Source organism: Somniosus microcephalus, chromosome 28 (assembly GCF_052327205.1).
Source record: "Somniosus microcephalus isolate GS21.2 chromosome 28, FLI_Smic_1.0, whole genome shotgun sequence".
Taxonomy (NCBI): Eukaryota; Metazoa; Chordata; class Chondrichthyes; order Squaliformes; family Somniosidae; genus Somniosus; species Somniosus microcephalus.
In genome coordinates this window covers 37,566,889-37,590,621 of record NC_141014.1, presented here as the reverse complement: position 1 = coordinate 37,590,621, position 23,733 = coordinate 37,566,889, and the positions used below count along the sequence as shown (strand labels likewise).

Genomic DNA, 23,733 nt, shown 5'->3' with positions numbered 1-23,733 from the left:
AACCAATTTACTCTCTGGTCACGGATGTTAAATTAGCTGTTCAAAATGTCACCACTGAAAGTTAAGCGGGTGGGCGAATATTTTTTTTAATTTAACCTTTGCTTAACATTTTGTTGCAAGTGCAAAAAGACTGGAACACTTCCCTTCCAATCCTCTCTTTGGACCTAACATGTCTTCCCTTGGTTCTATAGAAAACAAAGTCTTCTCCGTGCAGTCCCCTCATCCCCTTCAGACCCCCACTCAACAGACGCTCGCATTCCCTCCCTCCCGCCCTGTCATGAGCAGCCAGCGCGAGCCGCACGGTACCTGCTGTTGAGCAAAAACTCGTGCTTAGCATTAACCAAACGTGACGACGGGGTAAATTGTTCCTTCCTCTGAATCTGCTTCTCATGCCAGGCGCCGCTCTCTCTCTCTCTCTCTCTCTCTCTCTCTCTCCGGATCGGAGCCTGGAAGGTCGGCGTCCACGAGTCGGCTCCTAGGGCGTCTACGCTTCTCGAACCAGCTTTCCCCATCCTGTGCAGACCCAGCTCTTCGTGGCTTTCCACTTCTGCTGCAGCGGATATGAGAAACCGAGGGAAGTGGGACGGGGAGGGGAAATGCAGCTCAAACTGTCTTGTCTTTTCTCCCGCATTCAGAAGTTAAAATTTCCTCCTAATGCCCCCTCCTGCTTTGCTCAAAATGTCCTTCACGTGTGGACGTGTCTTGTATCTTTCAGGGGTGGCTTGCTTGTTACCCCCCCCCCCCCCCCCGGCCTCCCATTTCTTTCACCCTGCTACTGCACTGGGAGTTGTCTTGTAAATGGTGAACAAACTTGTGCTGTGCCTGTCCCAGCTTAGCTGTAACCTAGCCTTGTTTATGTGTGAGGATCCCCATCTGCATAATGCCTGTACATAGAACTAACCCAAGTGACTGGATAACCTAGCAAGTGGGGCTTCTTTGCTGTGCTGTATAAAATGGAGAAAGCTTAGCCAGTTTTAAAGACTGATTTTTAAACAAGATCAAGAGTGGCAGTAAACTAACGGGGATGGGGAAGCCATGTTGAATTTTCACTTCACTTGTCAGCCGTGCGTTGGACCAATAACTAATGGAGTTGCTGTGACCTCAAAGCGAAATGCTCGAGTCAAAATGTAACCTGGAGAAAAAAAAAAAAAAAAAATACAAGAAAACAAAGGATATGAATAAAGTTCCCGGCTTGTCTTTACTATACAGCACGCACTGCACTACATCAGGCAGATCCGACTGTTCCCCGACGTGCTCTGGCCATTGTTTGATTTGCACAGTTGAAAGCAGGCAAAGGATCATGAATTTTCCCCCAGCTTCTCTCTGTCACTGTACCTTTAGTCAGAAACCCCATTTGTGTGAGTAAGCGGCTTTTCCAGTGTGGTTACGGCGGCCCAGGCGAGAAGATCTGAGGAAATTCGTCCTCCCCTGTTCATCGTCTGCTTTCCTACCCTCCTCAAACTCTAGAGGAACGTACCCAATTAACTCCAGTTGCACAAGGTGAAATACTGCTGGGAGCAGTCCTGATTGTGAAAACATTCAAGGTTAACCATTCCAGCACCAAGTGCAGTATTCTTTCAGCCACTAGAAGCTGTTAGTGAGTTGAGGGGAGGGGGGGGAGTAAAAGAAATGTAGCGACACCTGGTGATGGAGAGCGGGTACAGCAACTCCGCCCGAGGTTTTGTTTCAACAAGTGGAGGCCCCCTCGACTTTGAGTCATTGTTCGGTGGGTTCCTCGTAACGTGACATACTGTTGTATGCCAAAGAACCTTTGGAATTCTCTACCCCAGAGGGCCGTGAATGCTCAGTCGTCGAGTATACTCACGACTGAGATCGAGAGATTCTTGGGCACCAAGGAATATGGGGACAGGGTGTGCAAGTGGAGTGGAGGTAGAAGTTCAGCCATGATATTGAATGGCGGAGCAGGCTCGAGGGACCTGCTCCTGTTTCTTATGTTCTTAACGTGAAAGTTGTGCGATTGGCTTGGGAACATACCCATTTAAAATGGCCGCCTGAGCGTCAGGGCACGAGCCAGTCCTTGACCACTCCGATCGCTAGGGGAGGTAGGGGGAGCATGGTTTCCTCCACCTGGGAGGTTGTGGATTAAGCTGTTTCTGAGAAGCGTGACGACAAGCAAGGAGCCGAGTGCAACTGCTTCACGGAAGGACTTGGGGAACTGGAGGAGGCCGTTCAGCCCCTCGAACCTGCGCCACCATTTAATTAGATCATGGTTGATCTGTGCCTTCACTCCATTTACCTGCCGTTTCTCCATTGATGGATACTCTTGTGTGGAATTCCCCCCCCCCCCCCCCCTCCCTGTTTTTTGGCAATTACTGAGAAGCTTCGAAACCATTCCTTTCCCCCCCTTTTCATTCTTTCCCTTGGCCTTGCCTTATGTATTCTAGCTCATTCTCCCTTCATACCCTCCTTCCTTGAGCTGAGCAGGCAGTGACCGCCATAAACACTAAGCAATCCCCGTTTCCCCCATTGAAGCTGCTGGAAAGGCTATTAGCATCAAAGTAACTTCTTTTGGAGATAAACAGAAAATAAAAAAAACTACAAATGCCAGCAATCTCTTGTTCCTGTGCTCATCTTGCTGTAAAGAAGAACAAGAGTCGGCCATGTAACCCTGCGAGCCTGTTCTGCCATTCAATTGGATCATGACTGATCTGTACCTCAACTTAATTTGCCCACCTTGGTTTCATCTCCCTTAATACCCTTGCCTAACAACAATCTATCTCCGTTTTGAAATTTCCAATTGACCCACAGCTTTTTGGGGGAGAGAGTTCCAGATTTCCACTGCCCTTTGTGTGAAGAAGTGCTTCCTGACACCACCCCCTGAACGGCCTGGCTCTCATTTTAAGGTCACGTCCCCTTGTTCCTCGCCAGAGGAAATGGTTTCTCTCTCTATCAAATAATTTAATCAGCTTCAGATCACCCCTTAATCTACTAAACGCCAGGGAATACAAGTCTAGTCTATGCAACCTGTCCTCGTAATGAGTCTTGATCTGTGTGCCTAATCCCAGAGGACAGCCCACAAATTCCTGCCACAGACTTCTTTTCCAAAACCTCAAGCTCCGATCCTTTTTTTCATTCATTCACGGGATGTGGGCGTCGCTGGCAAGGCCAGCATTTATTGCCCATCCCTAATTGCCCTTGAGAAGGTGGTGGTGAGCCACCGCCTTGCCATAGAGGGAGTGCAACGAAGGTTCACCAGACTGGTTCCTGGGATGGGGGGATTGTCCTATGAGGAGAGATTGAGTAGACTCGGCCTATATTAGAGTTTAGAAGAATGAGAGGTGATCTCATTGAAACATACAAAATTCTTGCAGGGCTTGACAGGGTAGATGCTGGGAGGATGTTTCCCCTGGCTGGGGAGTCTAGAACCAGGGGTCACAGTCTCAGAATAAGGGGTCGGCCATTTAGGACTGATGAGGAGAAATTTCTTCACTCAGAGGGTGGTGAATCTTTGGAATTCTCTACCCCAGAGGGCTGTGGAGGCTCAGTCGTTGAGTATATTCAAGACTGAGATCGATAGATTTTTGAATATTAAGGGATATGGGGATAGTGTAGGAAAGTGGAGATGAGGTAGAAGATCAGCCATGATCTTATTGAATGGCGGAACAGGCTCGAAGGGCCAAATGGCCGACTCCTGCTATTTCTTTTGTACTTGAACCACTGCAGTCCGTGTGGTGAAGGTTCTCCCACAGTGCTGTCCGCGAGGGCCTTTGTTGTGTCCGAATCCAATGCCTAGATCCTGTCCTCAACTGTTCGGTCTCATAGAATCATAGAAATTTACGGCACAGAAGGAGGCCATTCGGCCCATTGTGTTTGTGCCGGCCGACAAAGCTATCCAGCCTATAACCACTTTCCAGCTCTTGGTCCACAGCCCTATAGGTTACAGCACTTCAAGTGCAGATCCAAGCATTTTTTAAATGCGATGAGGGTTTCTGCCTTTCCCACCCTTTCACACAGTCATTGAAAATAGCATCATTCGCAGCGCATGGGGCCCGTGAGGCAGGTCTTGTACACATCCATGCTCAAATCGGTTTAATTATTTGAAGCATTTTCTAGAAAGATGCTGGTCGATCTCCTACGATGTTGCATAGCGGGAGCCTGAACCGTGTAGTCCCCATGAAATGGGGTTAGCGGGTGGGGAAAAATGGACCAGGGTGTGAGGATATATAAATTCAGTCCCCATTTTAAAATCATACATTCTGTCCTTATATTTCTGTGATAAATTCACATTATAAAATTTGTCAGGCTGTAGCGCCACCACTGGGCGGGAGGTGTAATTACAGCGTGACAAGTTTACAGAGAGTTTCCATTATAACTCTGGGCACTGGAATCTATGATGCAAAAGGGGGACAGGAGGTGCATGCAGATGTAAGATTTTTAATACATTATAGATAGATTTTCAATTCTTAGTCCCCAGCTTTCACAATACATTATCTGGCTGTAGGGGGAACTGCTCATACAATCATTTTGGAAGTAACGCGCCTTTAAGATTAGGGACATCATGTCGGATTGGGCGAAACTTGAACAGTTTGACGAATTGCAGTCTTCAAGCAGTGAAACTCCCATCAGCTGTCCTAGCTCATGATTTTCCAGCGAGTTTTCCAAGAATACATGGGAACCAAGGAATTATTCCAAGCCAATTATTTTGATTTTGATTGTGGCTTTCTAGGTCCTTGCATGTTTTTGGGGGGGCCCAGTCAGTCAGTTGATTAAAGGCACTTTCCAGTGTGAAATGGACCTCTACAGGCAAGAAAGGGCCCAGGTCCAGTCGCTGGACCGTAGTAAGTGGGCCTGGGTGGCAGAGCAGGGGCACTGCCTGTAGTCCAGGGAGGAGAGAAGAAGAATCAGTCGGGGGGTTCCTTCTCTTGATTACTGGGCAGCAACGTCTGCTCAAAGCGGGCGGTTGTGAACATTGGGAGGATCAGGCTTGGCAGTGAACCCCCCCCCCCCCCCCCCCCAGAGTGGCAGTCACTAAAAGACAGACCACTTGGGTGAGATACCTGGAGGCACCTGGCACCCATGGAACCAAAGCCCAGGAAGAGTCGACGCCTTCAGGAGTGGAGAACTTAACAGAAGAAAACCCTTTTGCTAAATGCTGCCATCTATGGAGGATCCTGCCAGCACTTTCTACGGCTGTTTTGAGTGGGAAATAATTAGGCTGTCGGGGGGTGGGGCGGGGTGGAAGGTAGTTCGAACATGCATACGAATTAGGAGCAGGAGTGGGCCACTCGGCCCCTCGAGCCTGCTCCGCCATTCAGTAAGATCATGGCTGATCCGATTACTCCACATTCCCGCCTACCCCCGATAACCTTTCACCCCCTTGCTCACCAAGAATCGATCTACCTCTGCCTTAAAAATATTCAAAGACTGCTTCCACCGCCCTCTGAGGAAGAGAGTTCCAAAGACTCACCACCCTCTGTGAGATAAAAATTTCTCCTCATCTCTGTCTTAAATGAGCGACCCCTTATTTTTAAACAGTGACCCCTAGTTCTAGATTCTCCCACAAGAGGAAACATCCTCTCCACATCCACCCTGTCCAGACCCCTCAGGATCTTATATGGTTCAATCAAGTCACCTCTGACTCTTCTAAACTCCAGCGGATACAAGCCTAGCCTGTCCAACCTTTCCTCATAAGACAACCCGCCCATTCCAGGTATTAGTCTAGTAAACCTTCCCTGAACTGCTTCCAACACATTTTACACCCTTCCTTAAATAAGGAGACCAAAGGAGAAGTTCTATCTGTCAAAGAGAAGGCTTCTGTGCGACCCGCGGGACCGGTTAGGCATCCTAGCCCGTCTGCGCCTTTTACCGTTCGCCTTGTGAGCATTTTCTAATAACTAGGACTGCTGGGATTGAACACTTTGGGTTACCATTCACGCAGTGGACCTAATCCTTTTTGCACTTTGTGACAGCTGATAACGAGGGGAAGGCTGCACTCAGCTCAGGGCGCAGAGAGAGGTGAAAAGTCGCTTTGAGTGGGCTGGAGCTTGCTGTGTGTTCTGGGAACCAGGGAAGCCATTTTGTGACCATAACCGCTCGCCTGCCTTGTTTAAAAGCAGCATGTTTACAGATCACGAATGAGGTGGTTTCTATTTCTCTAAATGCAATCTGTATTAAAGCGATTAACTTAGTGATGTGTAGCACTTTAGTCATCGTTCAATCAAGGCAAAAGTGTATGATATTGTGTGATCTATAATGCAGTATATTGTCTGTGTGCCTCCAGCCTTTGCTCTGTGTAACCAGCCCTACTGGTAATTTTGCATTTAACGCCTCGAGATCGGACACGTGGGTTTTTACATTCGGTTCAGACGCTGAGGTACTTGCTCAGGACAGCGTAAGGAATACGAAGGGTCAACAGTTAAAAGGAGGGTTAAAGGTTGTGGTGCATGATGTGCAATTCATGTTCCTTGTAGCCTTTACATGAACCCTTTCTGACCTTCCGCTGAGCGTGATAGTATTGAATTTGGGGTTTAGACTCATGCCTTGAGAAGATTTCGCTCACTACTAGGGTGGGTTCTTGGGGAGAGTGTATCACAGCTGGGATTTACAGTCCTCTCACAGCTGCCCATCTCTTGGAGATCCTGCAGTTGTCCGTGTCTCTTGGAGATCCTGATGATGACTGTGCCTCTTGCAGTTTGTCAAACCACTGACCTTCCAGCTCCGCCGCTGGATAAAGCATCACCTCGAGTAGCACTGAGCTGTAGGGACCAGGATGGTCCCAGACTCCCCTCTCCAGTCTGTGCTGAGTTAGCTGATCGCAGCCAAAGCCTACAATTGCCCGTGGGGGGGCGAGGGGCTGGTGCTAAGGAAATTCAGCTGCCAGTCCTGCTTCCGACCGCTATTGAGTGCCCTAGATCTGCCGGACCGTGCTTCTGTGTGGGCCATCTCGGCTCAACTCCCCGCCACCACCCCGGTCCGATAACCTCATAAATAACCAACTGGTCTAGGTGACCAACACTGTCCCCAGCAAGAGCCTGCCTGAACCTGTGAAATGTTCAGTCACTCTGTATCTTCAGTGCACCCCACAGCTCCGCAGAACAACACCGGACCAAATCCATCCTTTTCTGGGGTTAAGCAGATGCCAAACCCTTGTTCTTTACCATAGCAAAATACTGCGGCTGCTGGTACTTTACCTACACTCTCCCGCTGCACTGTTGCAATTTCGATGTCACATGTCCGGTGTGAATTTATGAAGCCAGGTTGTGTCTTGTCAAAGTGACCATATCCTTTTTTTATTAAATCATTCTCCTTTTAAAGGTTGTGGGTTCAAGTCTCACTCTAGATATTTGAGCACATAATCAAGACTCTCACTCCCCGTGCAGCACTGAGGGAGTGCTGCACTGCCTTTCGGATGAGACGTTGAACCAAGGCCCCCGTCTGCCCTCTCGGGTGCAGGTAAAAGATCCCAGGGCCGCTACTCTTCAAAGAAGAGCAGGGGGGAGTTCTCCCCGGGCATCCTCGACCAATTTTTATCCCTCAAACAACATCTCGAAAACAGACTCTCTGATGATTTATCTCATCGCTGTTTGTGGGATCTTGCTGTGCGCAAACCAGCTGCCGCGTTCCCTACACCACAACAGCGACTACACTTCGAAAAGTGCTTCATTGGCTGTAAAAGTGCTTCGGGACGTCCAAAGGCCGCGAAAGACGCAGTATAAATTCGAGATCTTTCATTCATTCTTTTTTCCTTTCCCTCTCTCCCAGGAATGGGAAGAGAGGTGGAAAGACAGCACCCCCTTCCTCCCTTCCATTCCAACGCCCCCCCCGCCCCAACCACTGAAGCCTCTCTGCACAGCCCTGGTCGGGAGTTGAAGCTCACTGGATGGGGTCATGCCACGGTAAATCTCATCAGACAGCATTCGGTGTTGCTGGGTGTTAAGTTGGACAGAAGCCCCTCAGTGCCAGACATTTCTCCCTGGATTGGAGTGAGTGAAACCTGGGATTGTAAGTGTTTGAGATGAATCTCCAAGGGGTGTGAGGGCTGCTGACTAGCCGGTACCAGGGAGGCATGTGCACAAATGGCTGCAACCCATCCGATAGTCGAACAGCGTGTATCAAAACTCCCTTCTGTGACTGTCGGAATAAGCTGCTGCATCCTCTCCAAAATCTGGAGTGGTTCAAGTTGGACTTGACCCTCTTCTCGTGGAACTCATTTCGAATCGGAACCGCGGTCCCCCCATCTGCCTGCCTGTCCTGCCTTCGGGCGGGCGTTTCCAGATTCCCGCGACACTGTCTGAAGGAAAGCAAAAGGGCGAGCTCTCTCCCCGGTGTACCCGGTCAACATTCCGCCCTCGTCCCAACCGTCACCAAAAAAGACGGATTGTTCGGTCACGAAACTTGCTGCTGCTGTGTGGGATCTCGCTGTGCGCGCCCTGGCCGCTGCGCTCCCCGACGCAGCCGCAGCGACTGCACTTTGGAAATTAATTTTGTTTTTATGCCAAGCAGTTTGAGACAATTGAGAGACCTGAGGCAGTGCCACAGAATTGCCAGTCCTTTCTCCCGATAGTGCGAGTCTATTTGAGGTAAGTGAAAGGAATTTTTTTTTAATTAGTTAAGTAATTCAGTTTTCTTTTTTAAAAAAAGAACAAAGAAGACATGAATCCAGCTTTGGATTTGATGAATATCATAGAATCACACGGCACAGGAGGCCATTCGGCCCATCGTGCCTGTGCCGGCTCTTTGAACGAGCTCTCCAATTAGTCCCACTCCCCCCCCCCTGCCCTTTCCCCATAGCCCTGCAGATTTTCCTTTTCAAGTATTTATCCAATTCCCTTTTGAAAGTTACTATTGAATCTGCACCAGAAATTAATTTGTTTTTACGCCAAGCAGTTTGAGATAATTGAGAGACCTGCCACAGAAGGCAGTAGAGGCCAACTTATTAAATATATTCAAGAAGGAGTTGGATATATTTCTTGAGGCTAAAGGGATCAAGGGATATGGGGAGAAAGCAGGGACAGGGTACTGAATTTGGATGATCAGCCATGATCACATTAAATGGCGGAGCAGGCTCGAGGGGCCGAATGGCCTACTCCTGCTCCTATCTTCTATGTTTCTATGCTTCCACCGCCCTTTCAGGCAGCGCATTCCCGATCAGCCCTTAAACACTTCTCCCCTCTGGTTCTTTTGCCAATGACCCTAAATCTGCATCATCTGGTTGCCGACCCTCCCGCCAGCGGAAACAGTGTCTCCTCATTTTAATATCAGATCTGGATTCTTAAAAGACACTTTTCCTTGTCTCTCCCTGCGGTAGGAAAACCGAGGCAAGACCCCCGAGGGCTGTCCTCGGGCTGCGCTCCGCCTGTTCTGGACCCTGCACCCGTTTAACCTCCACTCCCACCTGTCCGCTCCTTGTGTAGGAGATTTGAAATTTTTGCACTGACCTTTTGTGGATGTTTCAGCCTCACGGGTCCATGCCGGCGTTGATGCTCCACGGGAGCTTCTGCATCCGTTAGTAAAAGGCACAAAAATGACCAGAAAATCATTAAGCTTCGCTCTCTGTCTTTGGAAATGCCTCGAACCTAGTTTCCCATTGGCTGCCTACGCCAATGCTCCCAGACCCACGCTATTTATTAGATGAAGCGACTCGAGTTGGCAGGACACAAGTCCCAGCAAGCACCTCTTGCATATCATTTCTGGATATTTTTTTTTAATGATTGACTGCAAAAATGTCCAGACAGCCGGGGATTTGCGGCCCATCTCGCTCTGCCCCGATCCTCAGTCGGGTCGTGGTGATGAACTCTGTTCTGTTCTCCCGCAGCGACCGTCCCCCAGGAGCGCGAATCCCACCTCGGAGAAAGTATGGATGTTTCGGGCAAGTTGGATGTTGGGGTGGCCTCTGTTGGTCAACTGCACCTCGGTGATTGTAGCGAGGCACTGACTGTCCAGCATCTTTTCACCTTGTAACCCTTATTGGTGGATGGTAGTCATGTTGGCATGGCGGTTTTCTGCTGTTAGGGTAGGAATGAATGTCGCACTTGCCTGGCATAGAATGCTGGGCTCTTAAGTTCATACTTGAAATTCTGCACCCATACTGATCTCTCCCACCCCACTGTTGACCGAGGTGCTTCCAGAGAGATGGGGAGCACTACCCCCAGGCTGGGTTCACATACCTGCCGACAGGTGGGGAGGGGTCATCAGCAGAGGCCTCAGATAATGCACGGGTGGAGAGGTCTCAGTGGATGCAGGGGTGTGAGGGTCTGGGATGGTGCATGGGGATAAGAGGCCTGAGACGGTGCACAAGATGCAAGGGTCTGGATTGGTGCACATACCAAACGTATGAATTAGGAGCAGGAGTCGACCATACGGCCCCTCGAGCCTGCTCCGCCATTCAGTAAGATCATGGCTATTCTTCCACCTCAACTCCACTTTCCCGTCCTATCACCATATCCCTTGATTCCCCCAGAGTCCAAAAATCTATCGATCTCAGCCTTGAATATACTCAACGACTGAGCATCCACTGCCCTCTGGGTTGGTGTACAGGGGGCCGGGGCCTAAGATGGTGCAGGAGGGGTGAGAGTCTGGGTTGGTGCACGGGGGTGAAGGAAGGGGCTCGGGATAGTGTGCGGGGAGCAAAGGAACCAAGCAAAAGGAACGGGGGGGGGGGGGGGGGGGGATTATACATTTAAAAAGAGGAAATCTTCCTCAAAAATGGGACCATTTCTTGCTACAGAATGCGCCATTTGCTAATTTATTTGGGAGGCGGGCCAATGCGCACCATCACAGTCACTGTTGGGCAGTACGAGAAATGAAGGGACGCTGAGAGAGGATAGCGGGGGAGAGGAAACCGACAAACGAAGATTGTGCCGAGTCCGCTGGTCACGGTTGGGGGGGGGGGGGCGCGGGTTCCTACAGTTGGCTTCGGTAACTCTGGGACGGAGAGTGGGGAACCCACATGTAGGGTGCAGGTGGGAACGAGTGATTTCCCCCCCCCCCCCACAGCTGCATATCCCAACAACTCCCTCAGTTCATACTTGCACGTGAAGAATGTCGACTTGGGAGGAGACACTGGAAGTTAACTGGTGCCTGTACCTCAGCAGGGGTTAAGTCTTTGGGACTGGGGAGGGAGGGGGGGGGGGGTGGTGGCAGGATAAAACTGAGGGAGGGGATAAATTGAACGAATCTGCGTCTGATCTAGTGAACATCTGAGTACCAGTACGGCTGAATCCAAAGTAGGATTATGATGTTACTATGCAATCACTGTTTCATTAGAGGAGCGGCTTAGAATATTGTGTGTGCATGTCGTGTGCGTCTGTGTATACACCCGAGATGTGAATCTCCCATCAGTGTTAAATGACACACAATGTTTAACGGAAGCGAATGTACAATGAAGGACACTATTTAGATAAACATTGACCATTATGATCAATCTCTGTCTCTGCGCCGATTTATTTTGCTTCATTTTAATGACTTGCACACTGGGAATGGATCGAGAGTGATAAGTTTGGGGGGGCGGGGGGAAGAGTGGGCTCGGTTGTGATGCCCCTCACAGTCAAATAGCCCGCCGACGCTTAGTCCTGCCTTACACTGCGAAAGACGGCCACTTGGGTGAGTTACTGGAGGACAGCCCTTGCCAGTGAAACCCGTGCCCCGGCCACAGTCAGCACCTTCAGGAGAGGAGGGGGGAAAGGCTAAGCAAGAGAAGCACAAAGGAAAATGAGGGATTAACTCTGTTTTTTCCACCCGATGCCACTGAATACCCTGATGTCATTGATTATCAGTCCATCGCCACGGAAACATGTTTGAGAACGAACATTTAAAGGAATAGTCCACCTGTAAATCTACATCTTATTGGTTAAAACTTAATTGCCGACTGATGTCAATTAGGAGATAGCAGATGCCCCCTTCTTCAAAGGGGCATAACCAATAAAACAGTAACTTAAAACAAAATTTAAAGGAATCTTCACAAATTAAATCAAAATTCTGTTGGGGGTGGGGGGGGGGGTAATGATGCACTCCAGTCCCTGCGAAGCCCTCGAGCGTGCCGGCGGACACCGCGTGCTCCATCTCCAGGGGCACCTGGGCGCGAACATGGCTGCAGAAGAAAGGCAGGGCAGTCGGGCCGAACGACCCCCCCCCACCTGTAATTCTAGGATGGGGTGGGTGGGGTCCATCTTTTTATATTCGGAAACTCCGGCTTCACAGCGCAGGAGATAAATCAAATATTGGTTAGATCCAAGATTGGGTTTTAAGAGCCTGTGGATTGGAGGAGGGACAACCAGAATTCTGCCGACTATGCAGTTCCGTGTTAGTGACAGAGAGATCACTGCACAGCGCCAGTGGTGTAGTGACCTGACCATGCCAGAATCCGTTAAATGATTAATATTACAGCCCCTGCACAAATTGGCCCAGGTGCAGGGAAGGTCATGACTGAGGTGCGGAATATCACGCAGGATATTCAAAGGGAAATGCGGCCAGTTAAAGGTAAGTGATCATATTGTGGGGTGGGGGGTTATTCTTCCAGGATTTGGACAGGCTGAATGTGGTTTGAAAACAGTCGTCGGCCTTTCCAAAGAATAGAAAAACAAACAAATGTAGAGGCATGAGTGTGTGGGCAAGTATTGGAGGAATAGAGCACCGAATTCTCCTGATTGATGGGTGGCCAATTGGGGGTGCTGGGGCATGAGGTGGGTAGGAGTAGTGTTGCACTGTCTAGCACGCCAGGACGCCTTCCCCATTAGCCATTGGTACACGATACCCAACAGAAGACGGGAACCAAGCTTAGCCCGACACAGTGCCTGCAGGAGTCGGGGACAGATGCGGGGAAAAAGCACCTTACTTTTGAGGAATCTGATGAGGTACGACCAGTAATTGCATGACTTTCATCGTCACAAAGTGTTGCCCGTCACCTGTTCTACATTCAGTGCCTCGGGTGCCTGTCCAAGGATGGAGTTGGGCCTCCCAAGATTTGGGCTCTTCTACATTGAGGCCCAGTTTAAGAACATAAGAAATAGGAGCAGGAGTTGGCCATACGGCCCCTCGAGCCTGCTCCGCCATTCAATAAGATCATGGCTGATCATTGACCTCAACTCCACTTTCCCGCCCGATCTCCATATCCCTTGATTCCCCTAGAGTCCAAAAATCTATCGATCTCAGCCTTGAATATACTCGACGACTGAGCCTCCACAGCCCTCTGGGGCAGAGAATTCCAAAGATTCGCAACCCTCCGAGTGAAGAAATTCTTCCTCATCTCGGTCTTAAAACGGCTGACCCCTTATCCTGAGACTATGCCCCCTAGTTCTAGACTCCCCAGCCAGGGGAAACATCCTCTCAGCATCTACCCTGTCAATCCCCCTCAGAATCTTGTAAGTTTCAATGAGATCACCTCTCATTCTTCTAAACTCCAGCGAGTATAGGCCCATTCTTTACGATCTCTCATCATAGGTTTAGAGGAATCATGGCCTGGGAGATGATCTTGTCAGAGAACCCATGGCTGGGGACTGAGGCAGAAGCTCCTTGGCCCGGTCTAACCTGCGCTTCCACCATTCATTTTTCTTGAAGTGTCACTAACGATAGCTCAGTTGGTAAGATTATGAACAGGTTCGACAGGGAAGATGTAGAGAAGATGTTTCCACTTGTGAGGAGTCCAAAACAAGAGGCCATAAATCTCTTCATCTTTCGTATGGTAGTAGCAAAAGACAAATTAAATATCAATATCCAAGTCTGATATCCAGGCCAAAGTGTAACAGCGTGGATATCTTGTAGGCTGCCTGCGAATTTCCTCTCAGGGCAGTGTTCAATGATGTGCTCCATAAATATAAGAGTGTCACTAATAAATCCAATCGGGAATTTAGGAGAAACTTCTTTACCCAGAGAGTGGTGAGAATGTGGAACTCGCTACCACAGGGAGCGGTTGTGGCGAATAGCAGAGATGCATTTAAGGGGAAGCTAGATAAGCACATGAGGGAGAAAGGAAGATGCTGATAGGGTGGGAGGAGGCTGAAGTGGATAATCTTTAAAATAGCTATCACTGTACCCGCTCTGGATCATAGTCCTGAGGTGGGGAACTTGAAGCAGTGTCAGAGAAATGGATAAGCTGCATCATTTAGATTCGGTTTCCAAAGAAGTTGCTCCACAGGGAGAGACAGCCAGGCAGTGACTCAGACGCCAGCTCCTCTTGCCGTGCTCGGGCACGGTTCTGAGGGTATCAGCGGCTCCCCGTCATCTCACGAAATGTGGCCGATTTTCACGTGAGCTTCGTTAGCGAGGGCCTGGCTTCAAGGACGGATTATTAAATTTAGTTTAGACAGGGACGATTCTGGTTGGAGGCCCATAATAAATCGAGGGCAAGGTAACAAACTGCTAACGCAGCTCAAGGATAATAAACCGTTAACGTCTTGTGACTGTATTGATTAATTCAATGACCTTAAAGGAAGGCTCGGGTAATTGTAAACCTTCTATTAAGAACTGGCAGCGACGTGCCTTTAATCAGTTAGTCTGTCTGTCATAGAGTCATAACGGCACAGAAGGAGGCCATTCGGTCCATCGAGTCCGTGCCGGCTCTCTGTAGAACAATCCAGTCAGTCCCATTCCCCCGCTCTATCCCCGTAGCCCTGCAAGTTTATTTCCCTCAAGTGCCTATCCAGCCTCCCCTTGAAAACATTGAGTGTCTCCGCTTCCACCACTTCCGTCGGCAGTAAGTTCCAGGTCCTCACCACTCGCTGCGTAAAAACGTTTTTTCCTCATGTCCCCCCCCCTGTATCTCTTGCCCATGTGTGCGGGAAATGCATCCAGCTGCAGCTACTTGCAGACCGCATTGCGGCGCTCGAGCTGCAGGTGGATGAATTTTGGAGCATGCGCGATGCTGAGAGGCTCGTGGATAGCACGTTTAGCGAGTTGTTCACGCCTCAGGGCAGGGCGGCACAGGGGGTGACCATCAGGCAGAGCAACAAAGGCAGGCAGGTAGTGCAGGGAACCCCTGCGGGCATCCCCCTTTCAAACAAGTATACCGCTTTGGATACTGTTGAGGGGGATGACTCACCAGGGGAAGGCAGCAGCAGCCAACTTCCTGGCACTGGGGGTGCTCCTGCTGCCCAGGAAGGGGGGAAAAAGAGTGGGAGAGCAATAGTGGTAGGGGATTCTATAGTAAGGGGAACAGATAGGCGTTTCTGTGGCCGTAGACGTGAATCCAGGATGGTTTGTTGCCTCCCTGGTGCCAGGGTCAAGGATGTCACTGAGCGGCTGCAGGGCATTCTGGAGGGGGAGGGTGAACAGGCAATGGTCGTGGTCCACATTGGTACCAACGACATAGGTAAAAAGAGGGATGAGGTCCTGCATCAAGAATTTAGGGAGCTAGGTAACAGATTAAAGAGCAGGACCTCAAAGGTTGTAATCTCTGGATTACTCCCAGTGCCACGTGCTAGTAAGTATAGGAATGGGAGGATAGAGCAGATGAATGCGTGGCTAAAGAGTTGGTGTAGGGGGGAGGGTTTTACTTTCCTGGATCACTGGGCCTGCTTCTGGGAAAGGTGGGACTCGTACAAGTCGGACGGGTTGCACCTGAACCAGAGCGGGACAAATATCCTTGCGGGGAGGTTTGCTAGCACTGTTGGGGGGGGTTTAAACTAACTTGGCAGGGGGATGGGATACAGAGGGGAGCTGAAATAGGGGGGGATGTGCTGCCAATTATAGAGAAAAAAACAAGTCAGCTTGGTAGACAGGGCAAATATATAAGGGCAAGGCTGGATGGCATCTATTTTAATGCAAGGAGTCTTGCGAATAAGGTGGATGAACTGAAGGTGTTGATAAACACATGGGAGTATGATATTGTTGCTATCACGGAGACATGGTTGAGGGAAGGGCAAGACTGGCAGCTCAATATTCCGGGGTACAGAATCTTCAGGCGAGACAGAGGGGGAGGTATAAGAGGAGGGGGTGTCGCAATATTAATTAAGGAGTCAATTACTGCAGTAAGGAGGGATGATATATTAGCAGGGTCCTCTAATGAGGCCATATGGGTGGAGCTTAAAAACAAAAAGGGGGCAAGCACTTTGCTGGGAGTGTACTATAGGCCTCCAAACAGTCAGGGGGAGATAGAGGAACAGATATGTAGGCAAATCTCAGAGAAATGTGCAAATAATAGGGTAATAATAATGGGGGATTTCAACTTCCCCAATATTAACTGGGATAGTCAGAGTGTGAAAGGCTCAGAGGGTGTAGAATTCTTAAAGTGCATCCAGGAGAGCTTTTTGAGCCAGCATGTAGAAAGTCCTACAAGAGAGGGGGCGGTACTGGACCTAATTCTCGGGAATGTGGCCGGCCAAGTGGAAAAAGTGCTAGTAGGTGAGCACTTTGGTGATAGTGACCATAATATGGTAAGATTTAAGGTGGCCATGGAAAAGGACAGGGATGGGCCGGAAATAAAGGTTCTAAATTGGGGGAAGGCCGATTTTAATAGGATAAGGCAGGATCTGGCCAAAATGGACTGGGATCAGCTACTTGTAGGAAAATCCGCATCGGAGCAATGGGAGGCTTTCAGAAGGGAGATTGAGAACATACAATGGCAACATGTTCCCGTAAAGGTCAAGGGTGGTTCCAAAAACCACAGGGAACCTTGGATGTCAGGGGATATACGGGAATGGATTAGGAAAAAAAGGAGGGCTTTTGGTAGATACAAAAGGCTAAAGACGGAGGAAGCCCTAGAGGAGTACAAAAAGTGCAGGGGGATACTTAAAAAAGAAATTAGGAGATCAAGGAGGGGCCATGAAATAACACTGGCAAGCAAAATAAAGGAAAATCCGAAGATGTTTTATAAGTATATTAAGGGTAAGAGGATAACTAGGGAAAAAATAGGGCCCATTAGGGACAAAAGTGGCAATCTGTGTGTGGAGCCGGAAGATGTAGGAGGGGTTCTGAATGAATTTTTTGCGTCTGTTTTCACTATGGAGAAGGACGATGTAGACATAGAAATAGGGCGGGGGGACTGTGATATGCTCGAACATATTAACATCGAGCGGGGGGAGGTATTGGCGGTTTTAGCTGGCCTAAAAATGGATAAATCCCCAGGCCCGGATGTAATGTATCCCAGGCTGCTGTGTGAGGCAAAGGAGGAGATTGCGGGGGCTCTAACACATTTATTCAGGACCTCTCTGGCCACAGGGGATGTGCCAGAGGACTGGAGAACCGCTAATGTAGTACCATTATTCAAGAAGGGTAGTAGGGAAAAACCGGGGAACTACAGGCCAGTGAGCCTAACATCAGTGGTAGGAAAATTATTGGAAAAAATCCTGAGGGACAAAATGTGTCTCCACTTGGAGAGGCAAGGATTAATCAGGGATAGTCAACATGGCTTTGTCAAGGGAAGATCATGTCTGACTAATTTGATTGAATTTTTTGAGGGGGTGACTAGGTGTGTGGATGAGGGTAACGCAGTGGATGTGGTATACATGGATTTCAGTAAGGCCTTCGATAAAGTCCCGCACAGGAGACTGGTCAAGAAGGTAAGAGCCCATGGAATCCAGGGTGCCTTGGCACATTGGATACAAAACTGGCTTAGTGGCAGAAGGCAGAGGGTGATGGTCGAAGGTTGTTTTTGTGACTGGAAGCCTGTGGCCAGTGGGGTACCACAGGGATCGGTGCTGGGTCCCTTGCTGTTTGTGGTCTACATTAATGACTTGGATATGAATGTAAAGGGTATGATCAGTAAGTTCGCGGATGATACAAAAATTGGTAGGGTGGTAAATAGCGAGGAGGGTAGCCTCAGTCTGCAGGACGATATAGATGGGTTGGTCAGATGGGCGGAACAGTGGCAAATGGAATTTAACCCGGAAAAGTGCGAGGTGATGCACTTTGGGGGGACTAACAAGGCAAAGGAATACACAATGAATGGAAAGACCCTAGGCAAGACGGAGGGTCAGAGGGATCTGGGTGTGCAAGTACACAGATCCCTGAAGGCGGCGGAACAGGTGGATAAGGTGGTAAAAAAGGCATATGGGATACTTGCCTTCATTAGCCGAGGCATTGAATATAAGAGCAAGGAGGTTATGATGGAGCTGTATAAAACACTGGTTAGGCCACAGCTGGAATATTGTGTGCAGTTCTGGTCGCCACACTACAGGAAGGATGTGATCGCGTTAGGGTGCAGAGGAGGTTCACCAGGATGTTACCAGGGCTGGAGCGCTTCAGCTATGAAGAGAGACTGGGCAGGTTGGGTTTGTTTTCCTTGGAGCTGAGGAGGCTGAGGGGGGACATGATTGTGGTGTACAAAATTATGAGGGGCATAGATAGGATGGATGCTGAGGAGCTTTTTCCCTTAGTAGAGGGGTCGATAACTAGGGGGCATAGATTCAAGGTAAAGGGCGGGAGGTTTAGAGGGGATTTGAGAAAGAACTTTTTCACCCAGAGGGTGGTTGGAGTCTGGAACTCACTGCCTGAAAGGGTTGTGGAGGCAGAAACCCTCACAACATTTAAGAAGCATTTGGATGTGCACTTGAAATGCCATAGCATACAAGGCTACGGGCCAAATGCTGGAATATGGGATTAGATTAGACAGGGCTTGATGGCCGGCGCGGACACGATGGGCCGAAGGGCCTCTATCCGTGCTGTATTACTCTATGACTCTAACCTTAAATCTGTGTCCCCGAGTCCTTGTACCATCAACTAGTGGGAACAGCCTTTCCCCGTCTAGCCTATCCCCGTCTAGCCTATCCAAACCCGTCATAATCTTGTACACCTATCAAATCACCCCTCAACCTCCTTTGCTCTAATGAAAACAAATCCAGCTTCTCCAACCTGTCCTTGTAGCTAAGATCCCCCATCCCTGGAACCATTCTGGTAAATCTCCTCTGCACCCTCTCAAGGGCCTTCACATCCTTCCTAAAGTGTGGTGCCCAGAACTGGTTGCAATACTCCAGTTGTGGCCGAACCAGCACTTTATAATGGTTCAGCATAACTTCTCTACTTTTGGTACTCAATACCTCTATTTATGAAGCCCAAGATCACATATGCTTTATCCCAACAGTTGTGACCATTTCTTTACCCTACTCAGCAGATGCAGACAATAGCAAAGGAAAAGCACTCAGTCCCACACTCCCCTCACTTTGGTGCCAAATCCCAACACAGATTAGTTTCAGCAAGTAACTGGAGTCATGAGTCAAGGTCCAAAGGTAAGGCCTCACCAACTGGAAAATGGCACAAATGGTCTGTTCGAGGGTCCTCTGTGAGGACAGTGTAGAGGGAGCTTTACTCTGTATCTAACCCGTGCTGTATCTGCCCTGGGAGTGTTTGATGGGACAGTGTAGAGGGAGCTTTACTCTGTATCTAACCCGTGCTGTATCTGCCCTGGGAGTGTTTGATGGGACAGTGTAGAGGGAGCTTTACTCTGTATCTAACCTATGCTGTACCTGCCCTGGGAGTGTTTGATGAGACAGTGTAGAGGGAGCTTTACTCTGTATCTAACCCATGCTGTATCTGCCCTGGGAGTGTTTGATGGGACAGTGTAGTGGGAGCTTTACTCTGTATCTAACCCGTGCTGTCCCTGCCATGGGAGTGTTTGATAGGACAGTGTAGAGGGAGCTTTACTCTGTATCCAACCCGTGCTGTACCTGCCCTGGGATAATAGAGGGTGCTTTATTATGTGTAACTAACATTATACTTGATCAGAAAATTGTGGGACTGCGATTTTCCAACAGGCGCTCGCAGAATGCAAGGCACCTCATCCCAGGCAAGGACTCGGGGAATCCACCCCATGGATTGTTTGAGTGCTGTGTTGGATTCAGTGGGGAAACCAATAAATTAAGGACTGGTTGAATAGTTACAATGTCAGTTCCTCCTGAACCCTGGCCAGCAAGACATTTCCAGTTATTGGATTGGAGCCTGAAGCTGGCTCTAATCTCTGGACTCTGCAAGCCAGTGCTGTGGTATACTGCCCACTCATTAGAATTGATGTGTGGTGAGCAATACACAATTCGAGTTTAAAGCTGGCAAATACTGTTAATATTGGGAGTGACCTCTCATAGGACATTGGGGAGGGGGACTGTGGAAACAGAATAAAAATCAGAATGCATGAGGCCATTGTAGTTGAGAATTAAGACTTTTACTGTAAGCACATTCTCAAGAGACACACACCACACGATGTATATTTCTGTGACATAAAGTCACCCTGCCACTTTGATCCTTTAAAAAAAAAATATATTCTCCACTTGTGCTTGGCCAAGGTTCGACTAGCATGAGCTGCTCGTCTGGCCATGACCCGGAACAGTGAGGGCCATCAGGATATTCAGCTGCAGCAGGCATCACCTTGCTGGCTGAGATCAGCCTGACTCGGCCCCGACTGGGATTCGAAGGTTTGGTGGGCGGGTGGCCTCCTGGTGTGTGCGTGGCCCACCCCGCGATTTTAACCTCTGTCGTTCAGGTAGCTCGCGCACGCTGCTTTATCTTTTTGCGGGTGTGTCTTGTAAATACAGCTTGGTTGTTCCGCTGCGGGGATTTTACAGTCAGTCAGTCAAACCGATTAAAAACGGCGGCCAGATTTCTACAAAACATCACTTCGGGTTTTTCGTCCTTTCCCTCCAAAAATCCAAGTGCTTCCCGCAGCGACCGTTCCTCCTTCTTCTCTGACGGTTCTGGCATCGACTGCTTCCCGACGGGCGCCAATCCCGGGTCCGTGGTCGGTGCACAAGAGCTTCCACCCGACAAGGCGGCAATGGTCACCAGGGGCAGTTATTTTGGCCGCCCCCCCCCTTCCCTTTCCCGTGCTAGGCCAGACCAATTCACAGGTCAAAACTCACCCAACGGGTTGAAAATAGTTCCACTCATGGAGCTGCTCGTCGTCTCTCTCAGCCGTTCCAAAACTGCCTCAACGCCCAACCACTTACTCTGAAGTGCGGTCACCGTTACGCGGGTAACCACACAGTGGCCGTTTCCGTGCCCGGTGGCGTTCCACGAGCATCAGCGAGGTCCTCCTTTCCACTCCCGAGTCAACTGGAAGCGTCGACTCTCTGGGCTGCCTCCCTTCCAAGGACGAGACGGCACATTTTAGGTGGACGGTCCGCGTTTGGCCGATGCCTCCTTGGGGCCAGGTGTCGAGATGGGGAGAGAGAGAGAGAGAGAGAGAGAAAAAGACGGCAGCTGCTTCAACCCCGACCACTGGGAATCCAGAGCTCCAGCCCCGTGCCGCTCAGAAGGGAAGTTCTTTTGTTAGCAGGTTGAGAGTTTTGGTTGCGATGCTCCGCAGGGCGAAGGTCGGGGCATCGGGCGTGAAGGTGAGGAAGAGCTGGTGCTGCGGAGTCTGGATGGCGTAGCACTTGTGGTCATCAGCGGCAATGTAGCACTCCGCTGGGGGATGGGTGAAGCCGGTGTGGAATTCCTCGTGGAGAGCCGCTGGGAAGAGAAGCTTGGATAATAAGAGAGTCTGACTGGGGTAGAGGAGCAGAGGGATCAGGGGGGGTGTGGGGTACAGCTACACAAATCACTAACAGCAGCGACGCAGGTTAATAAGGCCATTAAAAAAAAGTAAACAGAAGCACTGGGGTTCATTTCTAGAGGGATAGAATTGAAAAGTAGGGAAGTTATGTTAAACTTGTATCGAACCTTGGTTAGACCGCACTCGGAGCACTGGGAACAGTTGTGGTCTCCGTATACCTTGGTTAGACCACACTTGGAGCACTAGGAACAGTTCTGGTCTCCGTATACCTTGGTTAGACCACACTTGGAGCACGGTGATCAGTTCTGGTCTCCGTAAACCTTGGTTAGACCACACTTGGAGCACTAGGAACAGTTCTGGTCTCCGTATACCTTGGTTAGACCACACTTGGAGCACTGTGATCAGTTCTGGTCTCCGTATACCTTGGTTAGACCACACTTGGAGCACTAGGAACAGTTCTGGTCTCCGTATACCTTGGTTAGACCACACTCGGAGCACTGGGAACAGTTGTGGTCGCCATATTATAAAAAGTATATAGGCGTCAAACCCGCATCCGTGGTCGGTGCACATGAGCTACCACCCGACAAGGCGGCAAAGGGTGCAAAAAGGATTCACAGGGACGATACCAGAACTGAGAGGATATACTCATCAGGAAAGATTAAACAGGATGGGTGAGGGGTGACCTGATAAAGGTCTTTAAAATTATGAAAGGGGTTTGAAAGTGTAAACGTAGAGAAGATGTTTCCACTTGTGGGGGAGACCAGAACTAGGGGCCATCAATATAAGATAGTCACTAATAAATCCAATCGGGAATTCAGGAGAAACTTCTTTACCCAGAGAGTGGTGAGAAAGTGGAACTCGCTACCACAGGGAGTGGTTGAGGCGAATAGTATCGATACATTTAAGGGGAAGCTGGATAAGCACATGAGGGAGAAAGGAATAGAAGGATATGCTGATAGGGTGAGATGAAGAGGGGTGGGAGGAGGCTCGTGTGGAGCTTAAACACCGGCACGGACCAGTGGGGCCGAATGGCCTGTTTCTGTGCTCTGCACTCGATGCAACACATTATACGGCAACTTGCACAAGCGCCTTAAACGTAGAAAAACGTCCCTAGCCACTTCACCGAGTGGAGTGAAGGGGAGGAAATCGGACACCGTTTCTCAAAGGGGAAAACACAGGCAAAGAATAGCAAAAACATTGGAGAGGGAACGCAGAAAAATTACAGGGCCAGAAGAATCATTGGGAACCATCTGACCAATTCCAAGCAAGGGGGGGGGGTGCATATTAACATTGTGTATATTTACTTGCCTCCTGCGAGCATTTCACACGGGGTGAGGGGGGGAATGAAGAAAATTGGATGATTAAAAAAAAAATTAATGGTTTTAACACAGAGCAGAAGGTCCCAGATTTGATTCCCGGTCTGTGCTGTTGAGACAAAGAGTCCAGTTCCTGACCGTTATCCAGCAAGTCCTGTGGGTAAACGTGGGCAGGATGTGCTTCACTCCCTCCACTGTCGGACTGCCACCAACCCTCGCACTCTAGCCTTGCATTTGATGATGAACGGTTGCGGGGGCATGATATCGGGGGGAGGGGGAAACGTGGTTACAGTCGCTGCAACCATTTCCCCCACTGGACTCCGTGCTTTCAGGACCGGGGTAGGGGGGTAAAAAAAGTGACTGATCATGTGGTTTAATTATTTTCACCTACCAGACTTGTCTTCACTTGTAGCTGCTGGAAAATAGGCAGAGACCGCCAGGGTGTAAAACTGTCGCAGGATTGATTTGCCTCTCTTGGGAAGAAGTGCTGCCCCTGTAACAGTTTCACGGTGGGGGGGGGGGGGGGGGAGGGGGAAAAAAAAATCACAATTAACACCTTTCCTGGCAAATGGTGAGAAAGGAGCCTACCACTTGGCGATGGCCATCCAGCCTGGTTGGAGAGTGGAGGCGGGTTTGGCAGCAACGCAAGCAAAAAAAAAAAAATTCTGCAAAGACGCAAAACGAAACGTAGCCGAGACCCGGGCGTCCGAGAGCGATTGGAGAACCCAGGGCTTTTCAGCACTGAATGGAGGCGTGAGCTACCTGTTTTTAAACTCATTCATGGTGACGTAAGAAAACTACTAGGCACTTGGTCTAAGCGTTAAACAAAGCTTTAATCAACTGTTTTACAACATGGAGGTCTAGTTGTGTCCTTCACTAGTTCCTGTTAAGAATGTCCCGAGCAAGCTGGGCCCGGGCCCGAGTATTTATACTCTCCCTGGACAGCGCCACCCGCAGGCCGCTCAGTATTATTTCATAAGTCTTTATTTCATGAATGACTGATTCATGTCACATGGGATCTGGGCGTCGCCGGCAATGCCG

At 49.5% G+C, this 23,733-nt stretch overlaps 2 protein-coding genes across 9 annotated transcripts in view; one reads left to right on the top strand and one right to left on the bottom strand.

The window, feature by feature from the left end:
- ap2a1 (adaptor related protein complex 2 subunit alpha 1) overlaps positions 1-23,733 on the top strand; it is a 99,070-nt gene that overhangs the window by 56,270 nt on the left and 19,067 nt on the right. The window lies entirely within an intron of this gene.
- The window catches only part of fuz (fuzzy planar cell polarity protein), a 30,613-nt gene continuing 26,905 nt past the window's right edge, over positions 20,026-23,733 (bottom strand). For 7 of the 8 annotated variants that reach the window (XM_085969858.1, XM_085969860.1, XM_085969859.1 and 4 more), the window contains 2 exons: positions 23,084-23,185; positions 20,026-21,333 (listed from right to left, as the gene is read on the bottom strand). In XM_085969858.1, the coding sequence (XP_085825984.1) occupies positions 21,131-21,333; positions 23,084-23,185 (305 nt within the window). In that variant the 3' untranslated portion in view covers positions 20,026-21,130. Of the gene's footprint in view, positions 21,334-23,083; positions 23,186-23,733 lie in introns of those variants that run through there. The other variant, XM_085969862.1, reaches the window with a different exon arrangement.